Source organism: Zalophus californianus, chromosome 1 (genome assembly GCF_009762305.2).
Source record: "Zalophus californianus isolate mZalCal1 chromosome 1, mZalCal1.pri.v2, whole genome shotgun sequence".
Classification (NCBI taxonomy): Eukaryota; Metazoa; Chordata; class Mammalia; order Carnivora; family Otariidae; genus Zalophus; species Zalophus californianus.
This window is the reverse complement of record NC_045595.1, coordinates 9,787,886-9,815,142: the sequence shown is the minus strand read 5'-3', so window position 1 is coordinate 9,815,142 and position 27,257 is coordinate 9,787,886. Positions and strand designations below refer to the sequence as shown.

Here is a 27,257-nt window from a genome sequence, read left to right as displayed (position 1 = left end):
TAGCGGAACCGTAAGGCAGGTTTTACAGCCGCAAACCAATCCCAACCTCACAGACCCCACCCCTTTATTCTTAGGCCACCGCTTCCTTGCGGGAGTGACGGGTTCTCCTGCCTTTGAGGGTTCAGTTTCCTTTGATGGACATGCACACCGATGAATCAGAGCGCCGAGAAGTCGAGAGGGTGTTGAAAAGCGTGACTTGGGGCCAATAGCTTAGGAGCAGGACCTACCGCCGTCCAATCACTTCTCTTGGCGCCGCCAATCACCCAGGACTCCGCCCCCGCTCGTGACGTATGTAGGGTGGGTAGCAACAGTTGCCCCGGTGAGGGAAACGGAGGCGCCATAGCCACGGTAGTCGTGGCGACCAAGCAACCCGGCAACGCGAGTCAACAACAACAACCGCCCGGCCGACCCCCACCCCCACCCCCACCCTGCCCGGCCCGGGGACCCCGGCACGTTCCGTCCCCCTCCCAACGTCGCCTCCGAGACCTCTGGAAAGCCCTTCTGCGGACAGAAGTAGGAAGAAGCCGAGGTAACCGGGGCGGCCCCGGGGTGGCGGGCCGGGCCAGGGAGGGCGGCGGGGCCGGGGCGGCGGCTGTCGCTGTAATCATAGTCCGGGGGGAAGGGGCGGGCGGTCAAAATGGCGGCGGCGACTGTCGGGGCCGTGGGGGAGGGGGCCGGGGCCCGGCTGGGGCGACACCACCCGCCCCTGGGGTCCGGGGCCCAGCCCCTGCGAGGGGCGGGCGCTAGCGGGCCGGCGGCGAGTGGAGGTCGGCCGGACGGGGCGGGGGGCTTTTATATGTTGGGAGGTACGAAGAGGCGGGCCTGGGGAGGCTGGGCCAATAGGAGCGAGGGAGGGGCGAGGCGGGGCCGAGGTGAGTGGGCGGGGCCAGGTCCTAAGGTGTGGGCGGGGCCGGCGGGCGGCGGGGGGTGCCGGGGAGGAACCGGGTGGGGCAGCTGCCGCCTGGGCTTTACGGCATCCCAAAGGGATGGGAGGCCCCCTGTGCTGCGTCGCTTTCGAAGCCCCCGCTCCCAGTCATTCCCAGTACACACTGTCTGCCACATATCAGGCCTCAGTTTTCCATCCTGTAAAGTGGGGGAGAATCCCTGCTGTCGTTCCTTTTCTGCATTTCAGGGACTCCTGACTCCTTTCAGGAATTTCTCTAGGGCTCATCTTCGAGCTTTCTCTAGGGCTCATCTTTGAACTACCCCATGTGCTGTTTTTGAATGCGGTTTGATAAAACAGTTAACTAATCTTGATTTCAACACTGCTGTTTGCTGCTAAATCTACCTTATTTTCTCTGAGAGAAGGCAAGGGAAGACAAAGTTTCATGGAGAAGCTGTGGGCTAGGAATATGGCTTTAGCCGAGAGGATTTGGTGTGCAGAAATCAGAGCCCATGGCAGGGAGGAGTGATCTCGGGTGACTGAGACAGAACAGAAACTTGATTGCTTCTCTGTGGGCTGCTCTCTTAGATCTGGTGTTGTCCCTGGGCAGAGGACTTGTTTCTGAAGCTGGGATGATTTCTAACCATTCTACTCATCACAGTCTCCCTTTCTGGGAATGGGAAGCAAATGGCGCCCGAGGAAGTTTCTTAGATTTCTTAAGCTGCTTCTCTTGGCCAGAGACATGTTTTTGTGTCAGTCAAGTTGGTGTCAACTGGGTCACATGTCACTGAGGAGTTACCAGCCTCCAGAGCCACATGGTCAGGAGCGGGCCATCAAGATCAGAAGGAAAGGGAAGTGCTCCATGTTTGTTACAGGAAAATCTGAGCGTCTGCTTTGCGGGGCAACAAGATCTGCCAACTTGGGAAAGAATTTATTTTTTTCAAGCAGCCAGCTGGGCCAAGTCCACTTTGTTTATTCTCTGTCTTGCTTTGGAGCTTGGCATCAGCAGAGCAGAGTGGTGGTGTGCAAATTGCAGCCGTTTTCTTTTAAAATCAATAAACTTCAAGAACGATTGTTTCAGGCTCTCCTAAAGCTTTCTCTCAAGAATTTGAGATAAAGTTGGGGGGGTGGGTCTCACTTCTCCAGGGACTTTTTCTAGACCCGGTCCTCTTTGAGAGGTGGCAGGACCCCTTTGAAAGTTAGGGAGGGCGGAGATTAGTTTTCAGTACAACTCTGGAAATACCAAGTCTGCCTGAATGGTCATTACCACCTGTTGGAAAGGCAAACTTTGAGCAGAAGGTGATGTTACTGATCATCTAGTCTTGTTAACTGCCTCTCCCCCGCCATAACTTTTATATTTGAAGGGCCCAAGCCCAGAGGGCTATTTTGACGAGGGTTTGGTTTGCTTTTGGAAACAATCACCTGTTTTCTAGCTGTGTGCTTGTGGATGTGTTACTTTACTCCTCTGGACCTCAGTTTCCCTTAAGCTAGGGGCAGTGATCATTGGTAATAATTTTAAGCTCATATTGCTGTGTTATGGATCCTGTAAAAGAATACATGTTGAGCATCAGATACCTAGTAATTGCTCAAACTCTGTTAGCTGCCACTGTTATTCTCATGATTGGCCCTTCCTGCTCAGCCCTCTGAATTACACCGTTTGCATTTATTTTTATCATTTTGAATTGGGCGAGAGCCTAGTGGCTTTAAAGGTTGACTCACTTGCTGGGCTCTGTGGGCTGATGACAGAGATGACAGAGATCCCAGGAAGCTGGATACCAGGACTCCAGTTTCTAGTGAGAAAGTGCCATTCCCCTTGCTCCTGAATAGCCTTTCTGCCGCTTTAGGAGAGTAGCCAAAAAGAAAAATTCTCCTGGGCCTGGGCCCAGACTCAGCCCCAAGGCTTCCAGGAGGCAGCTGGGTGAGCCAGGGGTGTGGGTGTCGTGGGAATGGTGTCTCTGGAGCTGAAGTCCTTGCCTTTCCCTCCCCATACACATCTCAATAGCTCGGGGATGGGCCAGGCGGACTCCCCCAGGGACGAAGCCTGCAGATAGCAACTGCACAGTGCCTAGTACTCTTCTTGGGCTGCGGAGCCCATTCTGGACCAGGGGGCATCGCCCACCCCTGCTGCCATAAGCCTGCTGCTGGCAGAGGCAGGAGGCAGGAACTTGTTCACAATTGGTAGACTCAAACTGGCCTTTGACACTCACTAGTAGTGTGCTCCTGGCGTGTGGACACGTATTTGACAGTAAAAGTTGAGCCCGTACTATGTGCCCGTCTAGGGAGCTGGAGGTACGGTGGTGGGCAAGGCAGGCCGTACCGTGTGCCCATTTTCAGAGCTGGAGATGCAGAGGTGGGCAAGGCAGGCCGGGTCTCTGCTCTTGGGGAGCTTACATTTCTGGTCATGGTGGGAAAGGGAACTATGAATAAGAAAATAAACAGACAAGGAAATACAGGGCCGGGAAGAAAACAAAACAGGAGTATGTGCTTCAGAGTGCTTGGGGTTGGGGGAGGAGAGCACACTTGAGACCCAAGAAGGTGACATATAAGCTGAGATCTGAATGATAAGAAGCAGCCAGCAGTGGAGAATGGGGCTAGAGGTGAGGAGAACATGTCATTCAGGTGGAAGAGTCTGGTGCAAAGGTCCTGAGGCAGGAGGAGGCCTGGAGCATTCTAGGAGCAAGAGCCAGTTTGACTAGAACATTCAAAGTGAGATAGGAAAGACCTCAAGTCCCCATAATGCTTGGGAAGGGCTCTGGATTTTATTTCGTCTCTGTGATAAGAGCCATGGAGTCCTCTGAATAGAGGGGTGACAAGATAGGATTTGTGCTTTCAAAGGATCTTACTTTTTTTTTTTAAGATTTTATTTATTTATTTGAGAGAGAGAGAGCAGGAGCACAAGCAGGGGGGGAGGGATAGAGGGAGAAGCAGACTCCCTGCTAGGCAGGGAGCCCAGCATGGGGCTCAATCCCAGGACCCTGGGTTCATGACCTGAACCAAAAGCAGATGCTCAACCGACTGAGCCACCTAGGCGCCCTCAAAGGATCTTAAGAACTATCGAGGCAAGAGTGGAGCTAGGAGCCAGTAATGAGGGTGTTGCAGGGGTCCAGGCAAGAGATGAGATCTCAGAGTAGAAGGGTGTTGATAAAGGTGGAGAGAAGTGTAATACCTCCTTAGGATCTATTTTGAAGGAATCATTGAGAAGTCTTAAAAACTAACTGGATATAGAAGATGAAGGAAACCCATATCCTTATATGAATTTTCCCTATTCCCAGCAAGTTCCTCATCAAAGCCATTCTACAGATGAGGAAAGGGAGTTTTCTCTCCATTTTCTTAGGAGGGCCTTCCCAAGACATAAACCATTTGGTTAGAGAATCTGGAATCCAAACCAGAAGTGAGCAAACTATGGCTACCACCTGGTTTTGCATGGCCTGTGAATTTGCATGATTTTTTATGCTTTTAAATGATTGGGGAAGAAATTACAAGAAGAAAATTTTGTGGCCCGAATAAAATGTCAGGACATGTGATACTATATGAAATTCAAATCTCGGTATCTACAAATAAAGTTTTTATTAGCACATAGCCACGCTCGGTTGTTTAAATATTATCTATGGCTGCTGTCACACTGCAGTGGCAGAATTGAGTAGTTGCAACAGAGGCTGTCTGCCCTCAAAGCCAAAAATGTTGGCCGTGGCCCTTTACAGAAGTTTGTCGGCCCCTGACCTAAAGTAATTGATTCAAACATTCTCCAAAAACAGCTGTTGGCTTTGAAGTTAGGTGCAGCCACTGGTTTGCTTTTCTTGGCAGTTTCATTGCCAAGGAATAGATTTGCTGAGCGATTCCCTTGTTTCGTGTGCCCTGTTCTGTAAAGGAAGGGATCTCATGCTGTTTATATTTGTGACTTATTTCTCTCTAGAGAGCACCCTGCAGAGCTCTGCTTGCCCTAGTCATCCACAAATGGAAAGAAAAGGGCTCCCTGGTCGACGAATAATTGTGGGACACTTGGTATCCTGTATTGCCCTTCCTAGAGATTGACAATGACAGTGCTGAGAAGGCCTCCAATAGAGAAGTGGGTTTAACTGTTTCATTAATCTAACCTTCACCTTTTCAAGTTTGGCCTTTCAGCCTTCGCTGTCACCTCCTTCCCCTGCCGCTGAGTGGAAGGAATGGGGCCCGTGGGCTTTGCACCTCAAGGAGAAAGCACCCTGCAAGTGTGGAGCTTTTAAAGCCCTTTCCTGGGGCGCCTGTGTAGCTCAGTTGTTAAGCGCCTGCCTTTGGCTCAGGTCATGATCCCAGGGTCCTGGGATCGAGCCCCACGTCGGGCTCTCTGCTCAGCAGGAAGCCTGCTTCTCCCTCTCCCCCTGCCTGTGTTCCCTCTCTCACTGTGTCTGTCTCTGTCAAATAAATAAATAAAATCTTAAAAAAAAAAAAAAAAAAGCCCTTTCCTTGTGGGAGGTACCATAGGAGCAAGCTCTGCTAGGGCCCAGAAAGCCCAGGCCAGGGTTTCTCAGAGAGTTCTCCCAGGGCCAATGGGCTCAGAATCATCCTGAAGGAAGTTAGCTCAAACGGCAGACTCTGGGGCCATCCCAGACTCCCTGGGCAGTGGTGCCCAGGAACCTGCATTTAACTAGCTCCGCAGATGATGCTGATGAACACCAGAGTTGGATTCCCCCTGGGCACCTCCTTCTAAGAGCCTGAGGAATGTGTGTGTCTCTCCTCCCCCCACCCTTCTCCATCTCCACCTGGCACGGGTATTTGTTCAGTGACAAGATAATAGAGGCTTCCACATCTCCGCGCTTACTGGGTGCTGGGCTTGTCTTGTCGGATCCTTATGACAGCCCTATGAATTGGTGTCCTCATCATCCCCAGTACAGATGGGGAAACTGAGGCCCAGAGGAAGGTCAGTAACGTGTCTGTGAATGAAGAGACAGGTCAGGGTTCATGTTGAGGTGGGCCTGACACCAGGCAGATGGACACCAGTCAGCTGCGGTGACCCCAGCTCCTACGCTGGGCCAGAGTGTGGACCCAGTGGTGTGAGGAGCCCCTGGAAGACAGCCCCTCTGATGCTGGCAGGAGGGAGTTTGGGAGGGCAGGGGCTGGGGGAAAGTGACTTTTTCTTGTGTGTGGCAGGTGTTTAATCTCTGTGGGTAGGGCTCAGGTCTCCTGGTCTGAAAAACAGGGAAGATGCTATCTACTGAGTATGAGAAATAAACGAGCCCCGTGCCTGGCTCCCTGAGTAGGGCTGGGGGCTAAGAGCATACATCCGGAGGTCAGAGAGACCTGGGTTCAGATCTTCTTCTTACCAGTTGCTGGGCACCCTTCACGTGGTTTTGCTCATCTGTGAGATGGCCGTGGTGGCTCCTCCCTCATGGGGCTGCTAGGCAGAAGTGAGCACAGCAGAGGCTCCTGGGGCTTCTGGTCAACCAGCAGCAGTTGCTTCTCCCACCCCCCTTCCCCTTGCAAATCCCACTCTTGGTCACCAGTGGCTGGAGGGCCGCCTGCTGGTGCACGATGGCACACAGGTGCTCCAGGATTAGTGCAGAAGAGCCTCTGGTTCAGTGGCCTGGAGTGCCCACGCGTGTCACAGGCGACCGACCGCAGGCAGGCCTGTCCAACTCAAATACTTCCCTGGGCCAGGCAGGGGCCCCCAAGGTATGGGGGCTGGAGCTCCGCCTCTTCACCACTCTAGTGTTTCTTCCCTCGTCCTCAGATGCTCAGGAGTTGGGGATGGCACCCATTAGTGTGGGCAGCGGGGAAACCATTTGCTCATCTTCTGATGAGGCGGGGCTGGGTGAGAGGGAGGGTGGCGCTTAGCACGGGGAGGGGGGCGGTGAGCTAGAAGGGACAGAGCTCAGCAAGAGGGACGGTACTAGCCCAGTACCTGGGAGAGGGAACATGACCCTTGAGCAGTTGGAAAAGCTGCCCCTGCCTGGTTGGGCCGGCCCCATTCTGAGGTCAGCAGTGACTGCTGAGCCTGCCCTGTGGCCAGGGCCTGCTCTCAGCCCAGGGCCCCTGGACTCAGAAGGGCACTCTTCCTGTGATGAGCTCCCATCTGGTGTTGTAACCCATTATGGTCCGTTCAGGCCTGAAAACCCCTGAGGCCACAAGCTGCTCTAAGGGCTTTTTGGACTCAAACACCTTTCCCTTTCTGGCACCCCACTGGGAATGATCCTCAGCCAAGACTCCCAGCCCAGATAGCAGGCGTAAGGAACTGGGACAGGCTGGCCTGGAGACAGCTTTCCCCAGACTTTACCTTCCAGCAGTTAGCCAACTACTCAAGTGCTCAGAATGCCCAGGATTCAGCCTCAGCCTGCTGTGTGGCCTGGGCCGAGCTCCTCAACCTCTCTGAGCCTCAGCTCCTCATCTGGCAGAGCAAACTCAAACCCAGACACGGTTGTTGCAAAGTTTAAAATGAAATAATGTAGAGAAAGCACTCAGCACAGTGCCCAGCTTTCAGGAACCCTCAGAGAAATGCACCATTTGACCCCCTCCTCCCCGACCCCCGCCTTTGACGCAGGGGTCCCCCAGGCACCAGGGGCTGGGAAGGGAGAAGGCAGAAGTCCTGAGCAGGGGTGAAAGGGAGTGGCGTAGACCAGCCTCAGTTCATACCCAGTTCCCCTGCAGTGATGGGTTGGTTGTATCTGGCCACCAGCCTCCGGATTTAATTAAGTTAGTGAGGAACCTAAACGTGTCTCTAGGGAGCCAGGAACTGTCCCTGGTTTCCTCTGCTTGTAGATTAATTCTTGTTTTTCCTTCTTCTTTTTTTTTTTTTTTTTTCTGTTTCCCTCCTCCTCTTCTTCTTCCCAAGGAAGGAAAAAAAAAAAGCCTTATTTATTATCATTTTCCCCACTGTTGGCATGGCAACACCAGCGTATGTTACTGAGCTACAGGCAGCCCCGCAACCATCCCAGCCACCACAGGCCCCGTCCCAGCCACCGCCGCCGCCCCCCGCGGCGCCCCAGCCCCCGCAGCCGCCCGCCACCGCTGCTACCCCCCAGCCCCAATATGTCACTGAGTTGCAGAGCCCGCAGCCCCAGGCACAGCCCCCAGGCGGCCAGAAGCAGTACGTGACGGAGCTCCCGGCCACCCCCACGCCCTCGCAGCCGGCCGGCGCTCCCACGCCGTCCCCGGCGTCCCAGCAGTACATCGTGGTCACTGTCTCCGGTAAGTGGACATGCACCCGCAGCTAGGGTGCCCCGTGAACAACTCGGAGAGGAGTTTGGGGAGCCCGGCATCCTGGATGGGGGGGGCACAGTGACGTGATGCTGTGCCTGTCCCTGTCACCAGCACGGCAGCTTTCAAACTTGCTGGGGTTCCCCGGTGGGACTTGGGGGGGTGTTTCTGGGGAAGGAGTTGTCAGGCCAGGCGATGAGGCTTCTGTCCCCCTAAACTCCTTCCCACCAGGGCACCTCATAGGGCTGTTTCTGTCTCTGTCCCCAAGTCAACTGCCATTTGAGGAAAGGACTGGGTGGTGGACTTAAGGTTTGCAAACATCTCTTGGAGATGGAGGGTGAGCACCCCGCCGCTGCACTCCTGGCCTGGCCTCGTTTCTCACCAGTTCAGCCTGTTTCCTCATCCACAGGGGGCTGGTAACAGCTTCGTGAGCTCGGGGGATACATGCGAGGTGTTCACGGAGGCATTTCAGGGAGGTCAGCTGGGAGGCCTCCCCGGAGGTGCGACCTTTTCGGTTCTGGCAGGACCCAGGGGCTGAGGGAGGCCGTTGGTTGGGCAATTTCATGATCATGTGGCCAAGGACCCCTGTTTCTCACTGTGGTCTACCCTTATGGCCGTGGAGAAAGTGACCAAGGGGCTCAGGTCGTGGCACCCGTGCTTCTTGCCTAGACCATCTTCCCCCATGCCCCAGTTCCCTCCGGGATGGAGACGGGCTGAGCAGAGGGTCAGGACAGGTCGTCATTCCCCTGGGAAGGTGGAGCTCAGACCAGGACTGGGCATCATTCGTGGTTTCCAGTGTGCTCAGTGGAGGAGGGAGGATGTGGTGAGTCCCTCCCTCCCCCCGCCCGATCTTTCCAGAGTGGAAAAGAAGGAAGGGATGGGAATCATAAAGGCATCTTGGGAGGCTGTGGAAGAGGCAGGTCAAGACTGGGTTTAGGAAGATGGGACAATATAGAGTGACACGTGGTAACTGACATGGCCCCATGGGACCAGAACAGGTGTAGCCGGGGCCCTGAGCAGCATCCTTTAGGCTCCTGGCAGTGTGGGGGTCCCCAGAGAGGGCTCAGGGTGGTGACGCTTTACCACAGGGACTGGTCTGGAGGGATGTCACGTGAGAGCCACACTGAGAACACCAGCCATGGACGTAGCCAGGGTCCGCAGGCCACAAATCTCCGGCGGGTTCCCAGCACTGCCCAGTTATCCTGCTGGGTTTTCTCACCAGCATGGCCCCCCCCCAACAAGAACCCCCCCCCCCACCTCCATCATCTTGTCTCATTCTGCCCTCCTTACCCCTGACCCCGCTGCCTACCTCACTGGGGACAGGTGACTCCACATATCAAGAAGGACCCCATCTCCCCCGAGCCAGTCTCCCAGCTCCCAGGGTTGTCTGCAGCCACCGGCGCTGCGAATCCCAGGCCATCCGCTCCAGGGCCTCATCGCTTGGTCCCTCTCTTACAAATCTTTCCCACCAGCCTGCAGAGATGAAACGGTTCCCGATTTAATCAAAAACCCCAGTTCCTGTACCCCTTCAGCTGCTGCCCACGTCTTCACTTCCTTTTAAGTCAGAATTCCTTGAAGGATTCACCCTCCCTTCCTTAACTGGTGCTCTCTCCTCTGTTGCCTCTGCCTTCCCCTCACCCAGCGCCCCAGTTGGAGTCACCCACAGCCCCCATCTTGTCCGTCTGCTGGTCACTCTTGGTACTCCTCTTCCTCCGGCCCTGGGAAGCACCTGACACACTGGTCCCCTTCCTCCCAGAACCGCCCCCTGCCCCGGTCTCTACCCACTTCCCTGCCTCCCTTCTCCGCCCCCTTTGCTGCTTCCTCCTCATCTCCCTTCATGGTGGCCTAGTCCACTATCTCAGCTTTCCCTGCCCCCTTGGTGCTAACAACATGCCCGCATTGTGGTCTTTGCCCTGAACCCCAGCCACCTGTGACCCATCCGCTCAGGATTGAATGGTCCTCTCAAGCCAGCATGGCCACATGGAACCCTGAATTTTTCCCCTCATCCGGGCCACCCTCTTTTGAGACTTCTTCATCCTAATAAATACCACCCCAGTCCTGGGTCAGCATGGATTCCTGTCCTCCCCCTTCTTGAGCAAGACCTCTTGGCTCCATCTCCCAAGTGCTGCCAGAACGCACCGCCTCTCCCACCTCCACGGCCCCTACCCTGGTCCAGCCTCTGCCCTCGCTGGTCACAGTCCACCCCCGCAGCGACCAAGAGGGAGCCCATCACAACCCAGTTCGACCCAGAAGATTCTGAGGCAGGTGGCCCTGGGGACACTCTCTGAGAAGCCCTGACCTTGGCTTTCTCATCTGAGGAGAGCTGGCCCCCTGTGGCCCCTCCCACAAGGGAAGGGCTTTAAAAACTCCACACTTCCTGTATCCCCCCTGCTGACAATTTCCTGGCCTCCCAACTCTGGTCTGGAAGGCCTGCCAGCCTCCTGGCCCCACCTGCCCACCCCCCGCCCCCTCCCACACCTGCTCCACCCCTACTGGCCTTCCCGCAGCTCCAAAAACCCACAAGGCTCAGTCTGGCCTGCAGGTCTTTGCACTTGCAGTGCCCTCTGCCTGGAGCACTGCTGTCCCAGACCTCCTGGTGGCTTGTCCCTTGTGGTCCGGTGTCGGTTCAGTGCTACCTCCCTGAGGCCCACACCTCCCCACCTCCGCTGCTCATTCCTGTGTCCTCACTTTGCTTTGTTTTTCTTCTTAACACTCATTATCACCTGAAGTGATGACGAGGGCAGTGATGTCCATCCCCTTGTCCCTGAGGGCAGGGCTCTGTCCACTGAGTCTCTGTGGCATGAGCACCCATGCGAAGGCTGGCCTGACCCATCGCAGCCCTCCCAGTCTGTCGGCCCCGGGCAGCTAGGAGCGGGTGGGGGGCCTCGCCTGCACCGCTAGAGGACTTTGGCCAGCCTACAGGGCATCCGATTGGCCCTCGACCTCCTGGGTGCTGGCTTTGGCTGCTTTGGGGGGTCCGGGGTCCTCAGGGCAAGGGTCTGGAAAAGGCCCATGGCTCCAGGCCCCAGAGCACCCCAACTCCTGGCACATTCCTCGCTCCCCCTCAGCCTCTCCAGCTCTTCCTGGTGCATGCCCAGGCAGTCCCCGGCTTAGAGGCCAAGGCCTTTGCCCCCCCGCCCCCCCGCCCCGATCCCCCATTGCACTGGGGGGCCGCTCTGTGGGGGTGGGCTGCAGTGAATGGCCTGCTGGTGTGACTCCTCGGATTCCTTCTTTGGTCTCGTGGCACCTTGATGGTCTTCCACAGGGGTCCTGGCGACTTTCTTTTCCCTGCTGCTCCCTGTTCTTATGGCAGTGAGGCTGTCCGCCGGAGGGTGACTGGGTGAGGCTTACTCGATCTGTTCTGAGGAAGAGGAGGTTGGCTGCACCTTGTCACTCCACTTGCTGCCCCGTTGACCCCTCCCCCCACCCCCTTGCCGTGATTTCCCAGCACTTCTCCATGACCCTCTCCTGGGTTAGTGTCCCTTTTCATCTAAGGGTGGCCTTTGGGCCACTTGAGCCCGTCCCAGGCGTGGCGGGGGTAAGGGGAGATACCTGACACCAGTAAAGGCTGCGGCAAGGCGCCTGGGGCTCCTCCAGAGCCAGAGCAATCCGAGCTGACCAGGGAGCCAGGGAGACGCAGGGAGGAGCCGGGGGTGGGGGGTGGGGGGTGGACCCAACTTGGAGCCCAGGCTAGAAGCCAGCTGAGAACGACACCACAGGCAGCTCGTCCAGCCCGGTCCTCGTGGGCTCTGCCCTGAGGTGTCTGTGGAGGTGATGGGAAGGCAGCTCAAGTTTCCCTGCTCAGGAACAGCCCTCTAGATCCGGAAGTCCCTGTCCTCACAGGCTGCCAGCCTCTCGCCCGAAACTCGAGGTGGAAGGAGGGCACTGTGGGTCCTGGCAGCCGCCCCCAGGAAGGTGAAACCAAGCCTGCCCGCAGCCGACAGGGCTGGGCTGAAGGAGCGTCTGCGGCCAGCCTTCCTTCCCTACTTCTCTCACACTTGGAGTCTTTGCGAGTCCCGCAAGACTTGTGTCCATGAGATAGACGGGGGGCTGTTTGTCAGCATCTCCAAGCACAGATGGGGAGACCAAGGTCAGAAGAGACAAGGGACCCGGGACCCACAGGCCCCCCTCAGGAGCCCCAGCCTGAAGTCACCTCCAGGGACAAAGGATCAGGAGGGAGGGAGCCAGACTGCCCCACCTGTCGTCCGTGAGGAGTAGGGTCCCAGCTCGTAATCAAGCCTCTCGGGCTTCTCTCAGCCTCCCCCCTCACAGCTCACGGCATTGGAGATGTGAGCGGGTCTCAGTGGGGAAGTGCAGGGCCCAGGGAGGAAGAGATGCTCATCAGATTGAGGGACAGGAAATCAGCTGCCACTTCCTGACTACAGACTTGAGACTGTGGGGCCCTCCCTGGTCTCATGCACATGCCCAGCATGGAGAAGGCAGACAGACAGATGCAGAGGCTTGCAGACTTCATACCCCAACCCCCAACACGCACACACATACACACACACACACACACAGAGCAAGGGCAAGACACGGGCAGACAGGGACACACACAGGAAGCCTCTCATCCAGACAGTAGACTCTGGAATCTCACCTGCTTATCCTCATGGTACAGCCCGGCATGCCTGGCAGATGTGGGGATCCCGGCCTTGAGGGCCATCCCAGACTGTTTCCTGGGGCTTCCCCATCCCAGGCAGATCCCTGATCTCAGCAGGTCCCTAGGCCTCCCAAATGCTAAGTGTCCCGCTGACAGAAGGATCAGCCTTGGTGTTTTTATCCGAGCCTCTGGGCCTAGGAGGTAGCTGGGGCCAGCCCCCCACTCACTGCCCACCCTGAACTAGGCCAAACCTGTCCGAGGCCGCCTCAGTTGGGTGCCATTCCTTGGGCTGGGCCTGGCTCCCCGTGTCCCACGGACACCCAGGTGTGCTGGGGCCCCTCACGTGACTTGGGGCTTTCTCAGGTTTCTCCCCAGGGGCCCATCTCAGTGAGGGCTACCTCCCTCACTGCTCACAGAAGCCTAAGTGGGTGCAAGGGAAGATTCTAGCCAAATGTAGGAAATGGTGTCTCTTGGAATTGGCTGCAGAGGCAGCTGGCCAAGTAGGCCTGAGGTTGTTCCAATGCCTGTCCCACATGTGGCCAATGGGAGGCTTCCCCCAGCACCACCTCCCACATCTGGCCACCACTCCCCCTACACCCAATACATAACACATTCATGAGCTCTGCCCCGGACTTGGTCCCTGAGATTCTTGCATCTACCTGGGGCTGCCCTTCTGCCCTGGCCAGGCCCCTCTCCCTGTGTCCCCCCTGAGTAGCTGAGGCCCAGCTCCTCACTTTGGAGGCTGAGGATGCTCTGGTCCTTATGGTGTTCCCACAGACCCCTACCTTACTGTTCACCGCTGCCCTTGGGGTGTCAGCCCAAGCATGACCTGAAGCTCTAGATTCCATGCACAATGTGAGGTTTATGTGGGCACAGATAATGGGCCAGCATCCTGGCTTGTCAGTTCCCAGCTGGGCAGGTCACTTCCTCTCTCCCCGTCTCTTGCCTTATCCGATAACGGGGGTAATAAAAGTTCCTTCTGTCTCCAGCTACGCAGGAAGACCCTAGCACAGCACCTGGGGCACTGGAAGCACTCTAGTCACTTCTATTACTCCTTGCCCGCCACCCTCCTGTCCTGCCAGGGGACCCCCCAGGAGGTGGCAGTGGGGCCTTGGCTCCTGGTAGCACATTGGAGGAAGGGCAGACACATACGCTCCCCACAGCCCCAGCCTGGCCTCTGGAACTGCTGGGAGCAAGCCAGGCCACACGGAAGGGGCAGGATGAATGGTGTCCTGGCTGGGGTGGGGGGGCTTCCCATCCAGCATCTCTCAGGGACACTTGCCCTCTGTGCCTCTCCCCTTCTCAGCTCCCTTGTTAATCACTCAGTGAGATGTGCATGAAACTTGACCTGTGCCCGCCCGATAGCATCTCCGGGTACCAGCCTCCCTCCTGACTTCATAGCAAGGCCCCAGCCCAGAGAAGGCCCTGCTTGGGCTGTGCCTGCTCAGAGGAGAGTGTTTATTCCAAGAGGGCAGCCGGGGAGCTCTGCATCCACCGGGGGGATTAGCTCCCCAAGGTTGCGGGTATAAAGCCGCCCGCGCACCCTGCTGTTCCCAAAGAGGTGGGCAAGGAGTGAGGAGTGTGGGGCAGGTTCCCCTAGATAGACGGGGGCAGGAGCGGGGTAGGGGCACCATGTTCCACGATTGCCTCTTCTCGGCTGCCTGTCAGCGTGAGTACCTGCCTGCCCCCCTCCCAGCCCCCTCCTCCCTCGTCCCATTGAGGACAGGGAAGCTGGGACAGTGGAGAGGGAGGGGGTGCTTGGCCACAGGCTGGCAAGGCCTTCTAGGGTCACTCTTCTGACCATCTTCTATTCCTGGGAAGCCAGGAGTCATCTTGAGGAAGGTGGCCCCAGCACCTTGGTCCTTCTACGGCTGCTGAGACCCCAGGGTAGGAGGCCAGTTCCACAAATCCTATCTGTTGGGAAAAGGGATCCAGCCCTCCGGGCCTCTGCTGCATCTGCTCCTCAGTCACCCCTTCTGGTCTGGCTTTGGGACGTGGAGAGGTGGGGTGGGGTGGGGCTGCTTCTGCATGTCAAGGATCGTAGGGCCTTGGGTGCCTGGGTGGCTCAGCCGGTTGGGCGACTGCCTTCGGCTCAGGTCATGATCCTGGAGTCCTGGGATCGAGTCCTGCATCGGGCTCCCTGCTCGGTGGGGAGTCTGCTTCTCCCTCTGACCCTCTTCCCTCTCGTGCTATCTCTCATTCTCTCTCTCTCAAATAAATAAATAAAATCTTTAAAAAAAAAAAAAAAAGATCGTAGGGCCTTATGGCTCACCCCAGTGGGCAGTATCAGGGCTGGCCAGGAGGCAGGCAGGATTGTTGGAGAGGCCCGGCCCTGTCAGGGATCCGCTTCAGGCTCCATCGTCCATTCTCAGTGGGCTCAGGCTCAGGCTCAGGGTGGGGGTGGGGAACAGCAGGCGGAGCTGACCCAGTGACCCCTCCTCCAGAAGGCGCTATGCGGGCCAGCGAGACTGTATCGGAGGCCAGCCCGGGCTCCACAGCCAGCCAGACCGGAGTCCCCACTCAGGTGGTTCAGCAGGTGCAGGGCACCCAGCAGGTAGGACACACTCCTCCCCCGGGGGCGGGTTGGGAGGGTACTTGAGAGGGGCAGCAGTGACTATGGCCACAGGAACTTGGCCTCCCGTCCTGCCCCACTGCCAGAGCTGTCTACTCCCATGTTCTTACCAAGCTGTTCACTTCAGCCACCCCTCCACCCACCTGGGCCAGGCCTCCCCGGGGAAGCTGGCGTGGCTCAGGTCCTTACTCCTTGCCCCTACAGCGTCTGCTGGTCCAGACGAGCGTGCAGGCCAAGCCGGGCCACGTGTCACCCCTCCAGCTCACCAACATCCCAGTGCCCCAGCAGGTAAGGCTGCCACACCCGGCCCAGCCCTCACAGCCTCCCCCAGGGTGCACAACCAACTCCCTGTGGCCTGCTCAGATCTGCCCTCACCAGCATCAAGGACAGAGGCTCCGTCTGGGGTCCTCCCCACCTGCTGCCTCCAGCGAGTGAGACCATGGCAGTCAGGGCCCATAGGGGAAGGACCACCTGCCTGAGTTCTCTTAATAGACACAACTGAGGAGTTGCAGTAAGGAAGGTGACTTTCAGATCCAGCCCCATTGTCTCAAAGCCGAGAACCCAATGCCAGTTAGGAGCCAGGAGCCCGTAGCCAGCACAGGGACTGTGAGTGTGTGGCGGTGGTCTGTTCCCCAGAAGGCTGTGGGCAGGGTGGTGGGGCTCAGCAACAGAACGGGGCAAAGTCCTGTCAGGCTCCAAGGGTGGGCGCATAATTCCGCGTGGCCTATGGAGCCAGGCTCCCTGGACACAGACCCTCGCTCTGCCACTTGCTGGTTCCAGGACCTCGGGCGAGGACTTTGGCCATCCTGAGCCTCTCTGTCACCCTCTGTGAAGTGGGGGGTGTCGGGGCTGTACTGGGACTGTTGGGGCAGTTCCGGGAGCTAACAGGTGTGTCCACTAGGACATCGCCTGGTATGGTGCCAGGTGCTCGGGAAAGCCGGGCGGGCTGTTGTGAGTCAACTGTGGTCCTTTTCCCTCCCGGCTCTAGGCTCTCCCCACGCAGCGTCTGGTGGTGCAGAGCACAGCCCCAGGCAGCAAGGGTGGCCAGGTTTCCCTGACGGTGCATGGCACCCCGCAGGTGCACTCGCCCCCTGAGGTAGGTCATGGCCCCATCAGCTGCCCTCCCTGTACCTCTCTCCCCGGGTTGGCCATGTACCCCCAAAGTATACTTGGAGGGGTCCCTGCCCCCCAAACCCACTTGCTCCTCCAGAGTCCATGTTGAGCCCAGGTTGGGTGGCTTGGCTGCCTGATTCATGGCCCCGCTGGCTCCAGGAGGAGGAGGTAGCTTCCCCCCAGGTTGAGATGGGCCTCACAGCTCCACTTCAGGACTCTGTATCCCAGGAAGGAAAGGAGGCCCCCCAGCCCCGCTCAGGGCTGGTAGAGGCTCTTCCTCAGACTACAAGGGGGGGTTCTGGCCCCCCCCCCGACACCAACGAGGGTGTTGGAGGCAAGCGGGCCATGGGTGGCTGGGAGCATGGGTGGCAGCATCAGGAGCTTTCGGTCAGACCCCCAGCTCAGCCATTTTTCCTGGGGGTCTCTGGTCAGGCCCCTGGAGCCTTCTGAGCCCAGTGTTTTCTATGTGTAAAACAGCTAATGGTATGAAGTGCCACAGCATGGCCCAGAGCCAACAGGGACCTGTAGCCAGTCTGGGGTCAGTGCCTGGCGCTACCACTCAGCTGTGTGGCCTTGGGACGTCCTTTCCCATCTGTGCTTTAGCAACCTCATCTGTTAAGTCGCGATTCCCTCACCTACCCCTCCTCATCTCAGGGCTGCAGGCTCTCTGATTGTGGAGGCAACGGGTGACCTCTGAGCTGAGGCCATCGTCGCTGGGGAGGATGGGTCCCCCTACCAGTACCTCTGGGCCGGATCCCCAGCTTTGCCTGGGTGCGATTGGGGCAGGGACTAGGCATTTGGATTCATGGGATTTGGCCAGTTACCAGCCTAGGAGGTTAAGACCTCTGCGGCCTGCCACCCTCCCCAAACAGCTCTTGGGAGAGCCCTCGTGAAAAGGGTTTTGTCAGGGCCCGGGTGCCCAGACGACGCCCCCGTGTCTCCTTCCCTTGCAGCGGTCGCCGGTGCAGGCCAACAGCTCCTCCAGCAAGACGGCTGGGGCCCCCACGGGCACAGTGCCTCAGCAGCTGCAGGTCCATGGCGTTCAGCAGAGTGTCCCCGTCACCCAAGAGGTGCCAGGCCGAGGCGGGCAGTGGCTGGGGCAAGGGGTCCTGGCCAGGCAGCCTCTCCAGCGTCCTTGACTGTCTATGGGAGCCAAGCAGATGGGGGTACAGCCTCAGCAGGCCCCCCGGGCCTTTGGCAAGCGCCTCTACCTCACTCCAGACTCAGCATCCTTGTCTAAATAATGGACATAGGCTTCTGCCCTGGGAGCCTGGGGGCAGGGTGGTCGGGGCTACTGCGGGATGAAATCTGGTCCTCACAGGTGGCACCTAACACCGGGCGCTGGACAGGCGCTGAAAACTCTGAGAAACAACCTGGCCTCTTTGGGCCCAATTGCCTGGAGGAAGCCCCACAGCCAAGTCCTGGCTTACCCCTAAGGAGCTCAGGGGGAGGCCCAAGCTCCAAATCCATGGCCAGCCTTTGGGAGGGGCAGAGGCTCTTCCTCAGACTACAGGGTGGATTCTGGGGACCCGCAGAGGCTATTGCTCTGAGCTACCAGTCATGGCAGCTGGAGCAGGTTAAGTGGCAAGGGGTGTCTGCCATCTGGTTGTTATCACTCAAGTTGCGGGGTTCCAAACTCCTTGGAAAACCAGATGAAAGCCATAGACTCTTCCCCTAAAGGAAAGCAGAAATGTCACTCTGAAGGAGTCACAGATGTTCCTGCTGCGTACCACAGACCCTCTGACCGTCCAGGCCTGGGTTTGAGTTCTAATCCACCAGCCCCCCACCCCACCCCAGCCTCTGTCCTTCACTGTGTGCCCTGAGGGTGATCTCAGGATCTCTGCAACACCATGGATGTGGGGGTGTGGGATAACCCATGCAGAGAGTACGGGGGGACAGCAAGAACTCCCTCACTCAGACCCAAGTTCAGCTTCAGTTCTGACACTTCCTGTTGGCCTCACTTTGATGAGCCTCTGTTCACATGAGTAACTGGGTGCCCAGAGTCAACATAGCGATGAATCCCCTAAAAGGCAGTCGGTGAAGGGCGGGCAGGGAAAAGCTGCAGGATGGTGGCCTCTTTCTCACCAGCCTGCCCTGACGCTTACATGGGTTCGTGTGGGCATGGGGTGGGGACTCGGGGATGGGTGGGCCACCAGGGGCACCACGGTCACCACAGTCTGACCTGCCTTTTCCCTCCCCAGAGGTCCGTGGTCCAAGCCACTCCACAGGCACCCAAAGCCGGCCCCGTGCAGCAGCTCACAGTGCAGGGGCTCCCGCCAGTTCACGTGGCTCAAGAGGTGCGTGTCTCCTCCACCTGCCTCTGGGCAAACTGGGACTGGGCCCGGGCTGGGCTGGGGAGGGGTGCAGGCCCTTCAGGCCGCGGGGAGGGAATGGAGCTGGGGATCCTCAAGGGCCCCAGCCCCGCTCCAGGCTCCACCTGGGGCTGTGGGCTGCAGACTCGGTCTTGGAGCCTTCCCATTTTCCCCACCCCCGGGCACCTGGCAGTTCAAGGGCCCAGGTTTTGCTAAGAGAGGGATCTGGATTCTCCCCTCCCAGAGACACCGGGTGGGAGACCTGTCGGGTTGCTGGTGAGCTCAGCGACCCGGTGGGCTGGGCGGCGGAGGCCTGGCGCCCCGCCCGCGGCCGCCCCCGGTGACCCCCCAGTGTCTCTGTTTGTCCTCCAGAGCTCAGGCAGTCAGTTTCCCGCTAGGAAGGCAGAGCAGCAGGAGCCCCGGCCCACGCCGCCGCCGGAGCCGCCGCCCCGGCCACGCACGCCCGGGCCCCGGCCGAGCGCGCTGGCCCCGGAGCCGCCGCCGCTCCCGCCCGCGTGCAGCGGCGAGGTCCCGCAGCTAGGCAGCCCAGAGCCGCCGTCGCCCCATTACGAGCCGGGCGCCGAGCAGTGGGTGGAGCTGGTGGGCGTGCTGCCCCCGCACCTGCTCCTGCCGCAGCAGAAAGTGGTCTTCGAGCCACTGCCCGGGCTCCCGGCCCGAGCCAGCCCCGACCAGAGGGTCAGGATCCAGAGAGTCCCCCAGGTGCTAGTGTTCGGCACGGCCGCCACGGCCCTCAAAGTAGGTGGCGGACGTACGGGCGGGGGGCATCGGGCGGGCGGGGGCGGGATCCGCCGGCCCCGGCCCGCGCCCGGCCCCGGGCTGCCCGTCAGGCCCTGCAAGCCCTGAAGCCCCCTCAACCCCACCTCGGCCGGCCCAGTCTGGGGACCCGCCTCTGACCCCACCCCGACCCCCAAGGCGGGTTCCAGATCCCAGGCTCCGCTCCCACGGACGGGTGGGGGGATGGGGTGGGAAATTCAGGTCCCGCCCCTGAGGCCCTGTCAGTCATTCCAGGTTCCGTCCCCCAAACCGGGGCCCCACCCCTGACCTCTGACTCCGCCCCTAACATCCTGTACTTAGTTTCCAGGCCCCGCCCCTGCAGACAGGGATCCTTCCCTTGATGCAGGCTCCACCCCTGAGGCCCTGTTTGTACGTAGTTTCAGGCTCCGGCTTTAACTTTAGCTTTAGCGACAGCCTTGTCCCAGTGCTTGGCTCTACTCCTGGGGTCCAACATTCACACCCACAGTAGGACTCTGGGTCCCTCAGCCCTCCTCACCTCAGGCCCCACTCTTGCTGTCCCCAGCCTAAGCACAGAGTCCCGGCTTCTCCTGACATAGCTTCACCTCATCCCCAGCCCTGGCCGAGACTGCAGTCCCTGGGTCTCTGACCCCTGGCCCTGTCCAGGATGTGTCCAGAAAGCCCAGAAATGCAACCTTCCAGCCGGGGAGCCAGGTGTCCTTGCGAGCTTGGACAGCCACCAGCCCTTTAGAGACAGAGGCAGAGGAGTGGGCCCACCCCTGACCTTCTGTGTGCCCTTCCTCCCACACCAGGTGCAGCAGCTTCAGCAGGTGCCTGTCCCACACGTGTACTCCAGCCAAGTGCAGTATGTGGAGGGTGGTGACGCCAGCTACACGGCCAGTGCCATGTGAGTGGGCAGAGGGCTGGGGGAGGGGACAGGAGGTGAGACCTAGGTCTGCCCAGGACCCTGCTAGGACTTGAGGCCTGAGTCCGAGCCCCAAGCAGACCAGCCAGACTTCAGGGCCTCGGGTGACAGGTGGTGGGTGCTTCCCAAGGATAGCCAGCAGCCATCTGGCAGGGGCAAAGCAGAGGGGACCCTCACAGCTTGGGACAGGCATCCCAGTATCAATTAGGGCTTTGGAGTCAGATGGGCCTGGTTTTTAGAAAAGGAAAAAGAAAATTTAATTTTTACAAGACAGAATTTTTTAAGTAAGAGGGAATGTTACCAGTGAAAAGGAAGTCTTCACTGCTGACCCCAACTCTGCTCCAAAGGGGGTGCTGTGACCTGTTTCTTTGTTTCCTCCCAGAGATACTCTGAGAATAGAAACTACCCCCTTTTTTGTGCAGAAACAGGCCGAGTGTTTGTCCCTTATTTCTTCCCCCAGCTGTGTATCTTGACGCTCTTGCGAGTTTCTCTGAGCGGTCCCCCAGTCACCCTGTTTAACAGCTGCGTGGTGCCCCACTGTGCAGATGGAGCATGAACGACGTAGCCAGTGCCCACCCGGCTGACACTGGGGTGACCCCTGCTCCCTGCCGCTGCACACACACACACTGCGGCATGACCGTGTGCCACACCGGGCAGATGCCATGCCCCAGGCCTGCCCTCAAGCCAGCTCTGGCTCCCTCTTGTCCAGGACCCTCCGCACACCATCTTCCGCCTCCCATTGTCTGTAGTAATAATTCCAGGATTAAGTGATTGTTGTTTTAATTTTTGGAAGTTTTCATTGGTTTTCTTTACATTTGTCTGTTGTTGGTTTTTTTTTCTTACATCCCCACCCCTGTCCCATGCGGGCATGATGCTGGGGATTCGCTCCTAGAGCATCTCGGTCCCTGAGTCATGATGCTGTGGCAGATCCCAGGGGGCATGACCCTGGCACCTGAGTCATGGTCCATGGCATCCAGCTACCCCATAGTTCTGTTGATTTATTTCCGGTGCTGCCAGTCTCTTAGCCTTGCAGTTGGCCAGAGTGGGTAGGGAGCACAGAGGGCATTCCGGAAAAGAGTGCGGCCCCCTAGGGCCTCCAGGGGTGTTAGAAGCAGAGCTGAGGCACAAGCCCTGGCCTTGTGGTGCCATGCTGGCTCCTTCTGCCTCCCCTGGTAGCATCTGTCCTTTGCTTCTGTTTGAATTCTTCCCTCCGTGATTAGTATGTGTGATCACACGTAGCCCATCATTGCCGTCAGATTCTTCTGCCGTGCGAAGTTGTTAGCGGCATTGTGTCTTCTGTCTCTCTCTTGTGGTGGATTTTTACTGGGTTCTCAGCCCTTCGGCAGTCTGGGTGCCCACCCTGGCCAAAGCCACAGGCCCTGCTCCTCTGTCCGTGGCTCTGTCCAGGCCGTGTCCAGAGACGCACCCATTCAGTCAGTCATTCAGCAAATAGTTACCGAAGCCACATTTTTGGAGCATGCTTTGCATGTGGGGCGCTGGGCTGGGCTGGGCCGTCTGTGGTCCCTGCCTGGTGCCGCTCAGTGCCACTTATGGTCACGTGGACCAGGGTGCTTTGATCAAGAGCTGCATCTTGGTGTCCATGAGGCAGGGGGCTCACCTAGGTGACCACACCTCCCGCCATCCCCCCCTACCCCCACCCCCCATCCCTCTGTTTGCTGCCTCCCTCCCCTGCTTCCTTCAGGAGACTTCCGACAGTGCCTTCTGAGGCAGGCCTTGCTTCCTTTTTGGATTTCTAACATTTGATGTTATTTTTAGTCACTAATATGTAAAGAGGGCTCTGAAATCAAAACTGTGCCCCACGCTGTCTTGTGAGACACCTGCCACCCTCCATGGGGCCTCCACCACCACGGATGCAGACGGAGATATGAAATAGGGCCTCATCGCCCCCTCTTCCGGAAATCCCTACTTTTGTCTGGATCCTTAACTTTTCCCCACCTCTTCCATTCACCTGACAGAATGTTCTGGAGCTTCTTCTTTGGCAGGACCTTCCTCTTTCTCTGTCACCCGTCCATAGGATCCTGTCATCTTTCACTTAACATTCCTCTAAAGGTGGACCCATTTTCCCTCTCTTGCGACGACTTCAGCCTCACGCCTGCATCCTCTGACTCAGGTCCCGGGATGGCCTGAGGAGAAGGCTGCAGGGCACGATATGTCACTGTCTCAAAGGGACATGCCTCTGCACTCCAAAAGTCATCGCTGAGTGGCTCCCCAGGGTGGCCACTGGATGTAGAAATAGAAGCCCCCTCCCATTCTCCAGCACCCTCTTCCTGCCTCATTTACCACCTGGGCATGGCCCACCTTCTGCAGTGCCCTTGATTGACCTTTGTGCTTGCTTCTCCTCTGGCGTCCCCACCAACACATTAACCCCCAGGCAGGGCCTCCTCTGTCTTACCCACCGTTGGGTCTGCAGTGCCTAGAACAGTGTCCAGCATACAGTAGGTACTCAGTCTTTTTTTCTTGGATTGACTGAAGTGTGTGGCCTCTTCCAAGTGACCTAGCCGTTCTGTCTTGGCTTCTTCACATCTGAGATGTGGACTCCCATGCCAGGGGCCACTTGGACGGTTAAATGAGAAATTGTGCCCCACCAGGCACTGGGGAGGGGGTGCCTGGTCCGGCATAGGTGGCTGACTGTTGGCTGCGCCGGGGGCTGCTGCTCCCCGCTCCCCACCCTGCAGGAGCCCCCTCCCTCGGACCCGTCGGACCCTTTGGCTCTCTGACTCCTCCCTCTGCTTCTGTCTCAGCCGCTCCAGTACCTACCCCTACCCGGAGACGCCGCTGTACACCCAGACAGCGGGTGCCAGCTACTACGAGGCCGCAGGCACCACCGCCCAGGTCAGCACACCCGCCACCTCCCAGGCGGTGGTCAGCAGCGGCTCCGTGCCCATGTACGTGTCCGGCGGCCAGGTGGTCGGCAGCTCCACCAGCAGCGGGGCTGGGGCCAGCAACGGCGGCGGCGGCGGCGGCGGTGGCAGCGGCGGCGGCGGGGGAGGCGGCGGCGGGGGAGGCGGCGGCGGGGGGGGCGGCGGCGGCGGCGGCGGAGCGGGCACCTATGTGATCCAGGGCGGCTACATGCTGGGCAGTGCCAGCCAGTCCTACTCCCACACCACCCGTGCCTCGCCAGCCACCGTAAGTACCAACTCGGGCCCCAGCAGAGGCCCGCAGTGGGAGGAGGGGGGGCTGGGGGGGGGGATCAGTTGCCACCATCAGCCACCGCAACCGTTGCATCAGTGTCCTCAGATGCAGATATTCTGGGATCAAATCCTTGCTGGGTAGCCTCGGACAAGTTACTCACCTCTCTGGGCCTCAGCTAACATGTATGAAGCTGTTAGAGCAGTGCCCCAAGAGGCTTGTCTCCTGTGACTGTATAAAACTGAGGATGGTGGGTATGGAGCAAGGGGTGGGAGAGGCAGGCACCAGCATGGAGGGAGCTGCCCTGAGCAAGGTTCTTTGTGCATCTGGAAGGCAGCGAGATGACCTCTCTCTGCCCAGACGTGGGCTGTATGCAGTTGCTTGGGGAGGGCCCCTCACTGGCTCGTGACTGTGGACGGGTCAGGGCCTGGTGGTCCCGTGGTGGTCCTTGTCCTCTTGGAGCTTGGGGTCTGGGGTGATTTGAACTACCGCCCTTTGACCATCCTGGACCACATAATCAAGACAGAAGCTTTCTCAGAAAGCAAGCAGGCCCTCCTCCCTTAAACACCCATGCAGCCCGGCTTCTAGTCTATTTTTTTAAATGCTGGCTGTGACCCACCTAACTGGTTTCATGACCCTGTAACGCGTCCTTACCCGAAGTTTGCAAACGTGCTTCTCTAGAACAGTGCTGTGCTGTAGAACATTTTCCAGTGATGGAAATATTCTGTCTGTGCTGTTCAGTATAGAGGCCTCTGGCCACATGTGGCTAGTGAGCACCTAAAATGTGGCTGGAGTCACCAAGGAACTGAGTTGCGTTTGTTTTTCTGTAAACTATTTTGATATAATCATAGACTCATAGGAAGTTGCAAAAATAGTACAGGGAGATCCTGTGCCCCCCCCCAACCCGGTTACCCCACTGCAGTACAGTATTGAACCAGGAAACTGGGCTTGCTACAGTGTGGCTGTCTACTTGTATCTTTTTATCATGGGTACGCATTTGGGAAACCACCACTACGGTCAAGGTGCAGAACCGTTCCATTGCCTCAAAGATCGCCCTCCTGCTCCCCCTTCATTGTAACCTCCGCCCTGCTCCCTCTCGGCATCCCTAACCCCCAGCAACCATGAATCCGTTCCCCATTTCTATAATGCTGTCATTCTGAGAATGTTCTATGAATCATCCTCCACATGACCTTTTGACACTGGCTTCTTCCACTCAGTATAAATTAAATAGCTGTATGTGGTTGGTGGCAGCTACATTGGACAGTGCAGTTCTAGAGAATTCCATGAGGTTCAGTCCCATTCCCCACCCCCACCCCCGTGGTGTCAGGATCACAGTTGGAAATAGGTACAGAGAGCCCTTCGCAGGGAGTCCCCGAGAAAGTGCAGTGATTCCTGGTGCTGTCTGTCCCCGGTGTGGCCGCAGGTTCAGTGGCTCCTGGACAACTATGAAACAGCAGAGGGGGTGAGCCTGCCGCGGAGCACGCTCTACTGCCACTACCTGCTGCACTGCCAGGAGCAGAAGCTGGAGCCTGTCAACGCCGCCTCCTTCGGCAAGCTCATCCGCTCTGTCTTCATGGGCCTGCGCACCCGGCGGCTTGGCACCAGGTGGGCCACCCACCTCCCTGAAGCCACAAGGCCCGCCCCCACCCCAAGTTCTCCAGGGCCGGGGCTACCCTCATGCCCTCGCTCAGTCTGCTCTAGCCCCACTGGCCCCTGCCTCTGGCAGCCACGCACACCCACCCCAGGGCCTTTGCACCAGCTCTGCCTTCTCCTTCCTGCACTTTTCCCCGGTTCCTTACTCCAATGCCCCCGGCCCCCTTAACTGAACCTGAAGCCTTCCCACCTGCCACCTCCCTGACACTCGCCACCACCCCCTTCCCTGCTTGCTTCCCCTCCTTACCGCGGAGCACCATCCCACGTGGCTTTTGTGTCGCTTCTCGTTGCTGATCTGGCTTCCAGTGCCGAGATGCACGTACCTTGAGAGTGCGGGAGCTGCACACGGTTGGTGCTTTAATCAGCGCCTTCAAGTCTGAATTCATGTGGGAAGGAACAAGGGGCCATCCCCTGAACCCACCCTTCCCTTCTTCTCCTTTGCAACCCTCACACCTCCCTGGGGTGAGCCCTGCTCCTCTCTCTCGGGTCCAGTTCCCGGCTTAAGTGTCCCCTCATTCACTTACATGTGCATAACCCGTGGGCAAAGTACTGCGTCTCTCTGTGCCACAGTTTCTTCCTCTGTCCCCGGAGGGTGCCAGGAGCACCCTTCAGAGGACGGGGATAAGGAACACGGGCATTTGCACATGCTAAGTGCTCAGAACAGTGCCTGGCAAGTTGTTATAACTAGTAGTCAACAAGTACTTGCTGATTCCTGCCCCGTGTCAGGATCGGAGGTCGAGGAGTGCCCCAGAGGCTGGCCCTGTCTTCTCAGAACTCAGCTGGCATATGGGGACCTCTCTTGGCACCCACAGCCCCTGCCCTTCCCCAGCACAGCACCCCTGGCTCCGTGGAACATGGGTCTTGCCCCAGGCTGTTTGGCCTCCAGGCAGGGGGAGGCAGGTGTGATGTGAAGGTCCCCAGTGGACAACTGGAGACCCCCCAGCCCAGTTCTCAGCCTCTGCCTCCCTCTCAGGGGCAACTCCAAATACCACTACTACGGCCTGCGCATCAAAGCCAGCTCGCCCCTGCTGCGGCTGATGGAGGACCAGCAGCACATGGCCATGCGGGGCCAGCCCTTCTCGCAGAAGCAGAGGTAGGAGGATGGAGCCGGACCTTGTGCTGGCGGGTGGGGAGGGGCGTGCTGGCCTGTCTCAGTGCCCCAACCCTACCCCTTCTCCAGGCTCAAGCCCATCCAGAAGATGGAGGGCATGACCAACGGTGTGGCCGTGGGGCCACAGCAGGCCACCGGGCTGTCCGACATCAGCGCCCAGGTCCAGCAGTACCAGCAGTTCCTGGGTGAGAGCACCCTGGCCCATGGGGCGGCGTCCGGGCCGGGGTCTGAGGCCTCTGGAGAGCGTGCAGTTGGTTCCATCTGCCTTCCCGGAGCTGCCTCATTCCCCACTGCCCAGGGGGGGACCCCTGCTTGGGAGGAAAGTGACAACTTGATAAGATCCCAGGGAGAGCCTTGGCGGGGGGGCAGGCAGGTGGAGGATAAAGGGCCTCATGGTGTCCCCTCCTGCCTCCAGATGCCTCGAGGAGTCTCCCTGACTTCTCAGAGCTTGACCTCCAGGGCAAAGTGCTCCCCGAGGGCATCGGGCCCGGGGATATCAAGGCCTTTCAGGTCCTGTACCGGGAACACTGTGAGGTAGGGCAGCTGGGTGAGTGGGCAGGGGCGAGGGAAAGCCATGCTGCCCGCCCCCCCTCCCACCCCCACCATGTCCCTGAGCATCCCAGCCTCCCCAACAGGCCATTGTCGACGTCATGGTGAACCTACAGTTCACCCTGGTGGAGACGCTGTGGAAAACCTTCTGGAGGTACAACCTCAGCCAGCCCAACGAGGCGCCTCCGCTGGCTGTGTGAGTCCCTCGGGGGGGGGGGGGGGGGGGGGGGGATGGGGAGGAGGGAGAGGAGGGCGGGCACGGTGAGAGTCAGCGCCCAGGGCTGGGGTAGCCAGACCTCGGACCTCAGGTGGAAGGGGGGTATCTGCCTGACCCCTTACAGTTTGTGGGGTGCACATGACCTCCTGACCCCCACTTCAGTGCTTGTGTATCAGTCTGACACTCAGTGCTTGGGATAGCATGCCTCGCTAAGCCATTTCCTCCCTGCAGTGGGTGGGTGCCTGTGCC

General features: G+C 58.6%; 1 protein-coding gene across 10 annotated transcripts in view; it reads left to right on the top strand.

The window, feature by feature from the left end:
• RFX1 (regulatory factor X1) overlaps positions 1–27,257 on the top strand; it is a 31,403-nt gene that overhangs the window by 176 nt on the left and 3,970 nt on the right. For 2 of the 10 annotated variants that reach the window (XM_027583983.1, XM_027583984.1), the window contains exons 2-16: positions 75–529; positions 7,689–8,044; positions 15,098–15,207; positions 15,430–15,513; positions 16,214–16,321; positions 17,292–17,408; positions 18,540–18,635; positions 19,023–19,406; positions 20,216–20,310; positions 23,091–23,475; positions 24,902–25,083; positions 26,105–26,224; positions 26,312–26,427; positions 26,658–26,776; positions 26,878–26,987. In XM_027583983.1, the coding sequence (XP_027439784.1) occupies positions 7,738–8,044; positions 15,098–15,207; positions 15,430–15,513; positions 16,214–16,321; positions 17,292–17,408; positions 18,540–18,635; positions 19,023–19,406; positions 20,216–20,310; positions 23,091–23,475; positions 24,902–25,083; positions 26,105–26,224; positions 26,312–26,427; positions 26,658–26,776; positions 26,878–26,987 (2,333 nt within the window). In that variant the 5' untranslated portion in view covers positions 75–529; positions 7,689–7,737. The remainder of the gene's footprint in view (positions 1–74; positions 530–7,688; positions 8,045–15,097; positions 15,208–15,429; positions 15,514–16,213; positions 16,322–17,291; positions 17,409–18,539; positions 18,636–19,022; positions 19,407–20,215; positions 20,311–23,090; positions 23,476–24,901; positions 25,084–26,104; positions 26,225–26,311; positions 26,428–26,657; positions 26,777–26,877; positions 26,988–27,257) is intronic. The other 8 variants (XM_027583987.1, XM_027583986.1, XM_027583991.1 and 5 more) reach the window with 6 other exon arrangements.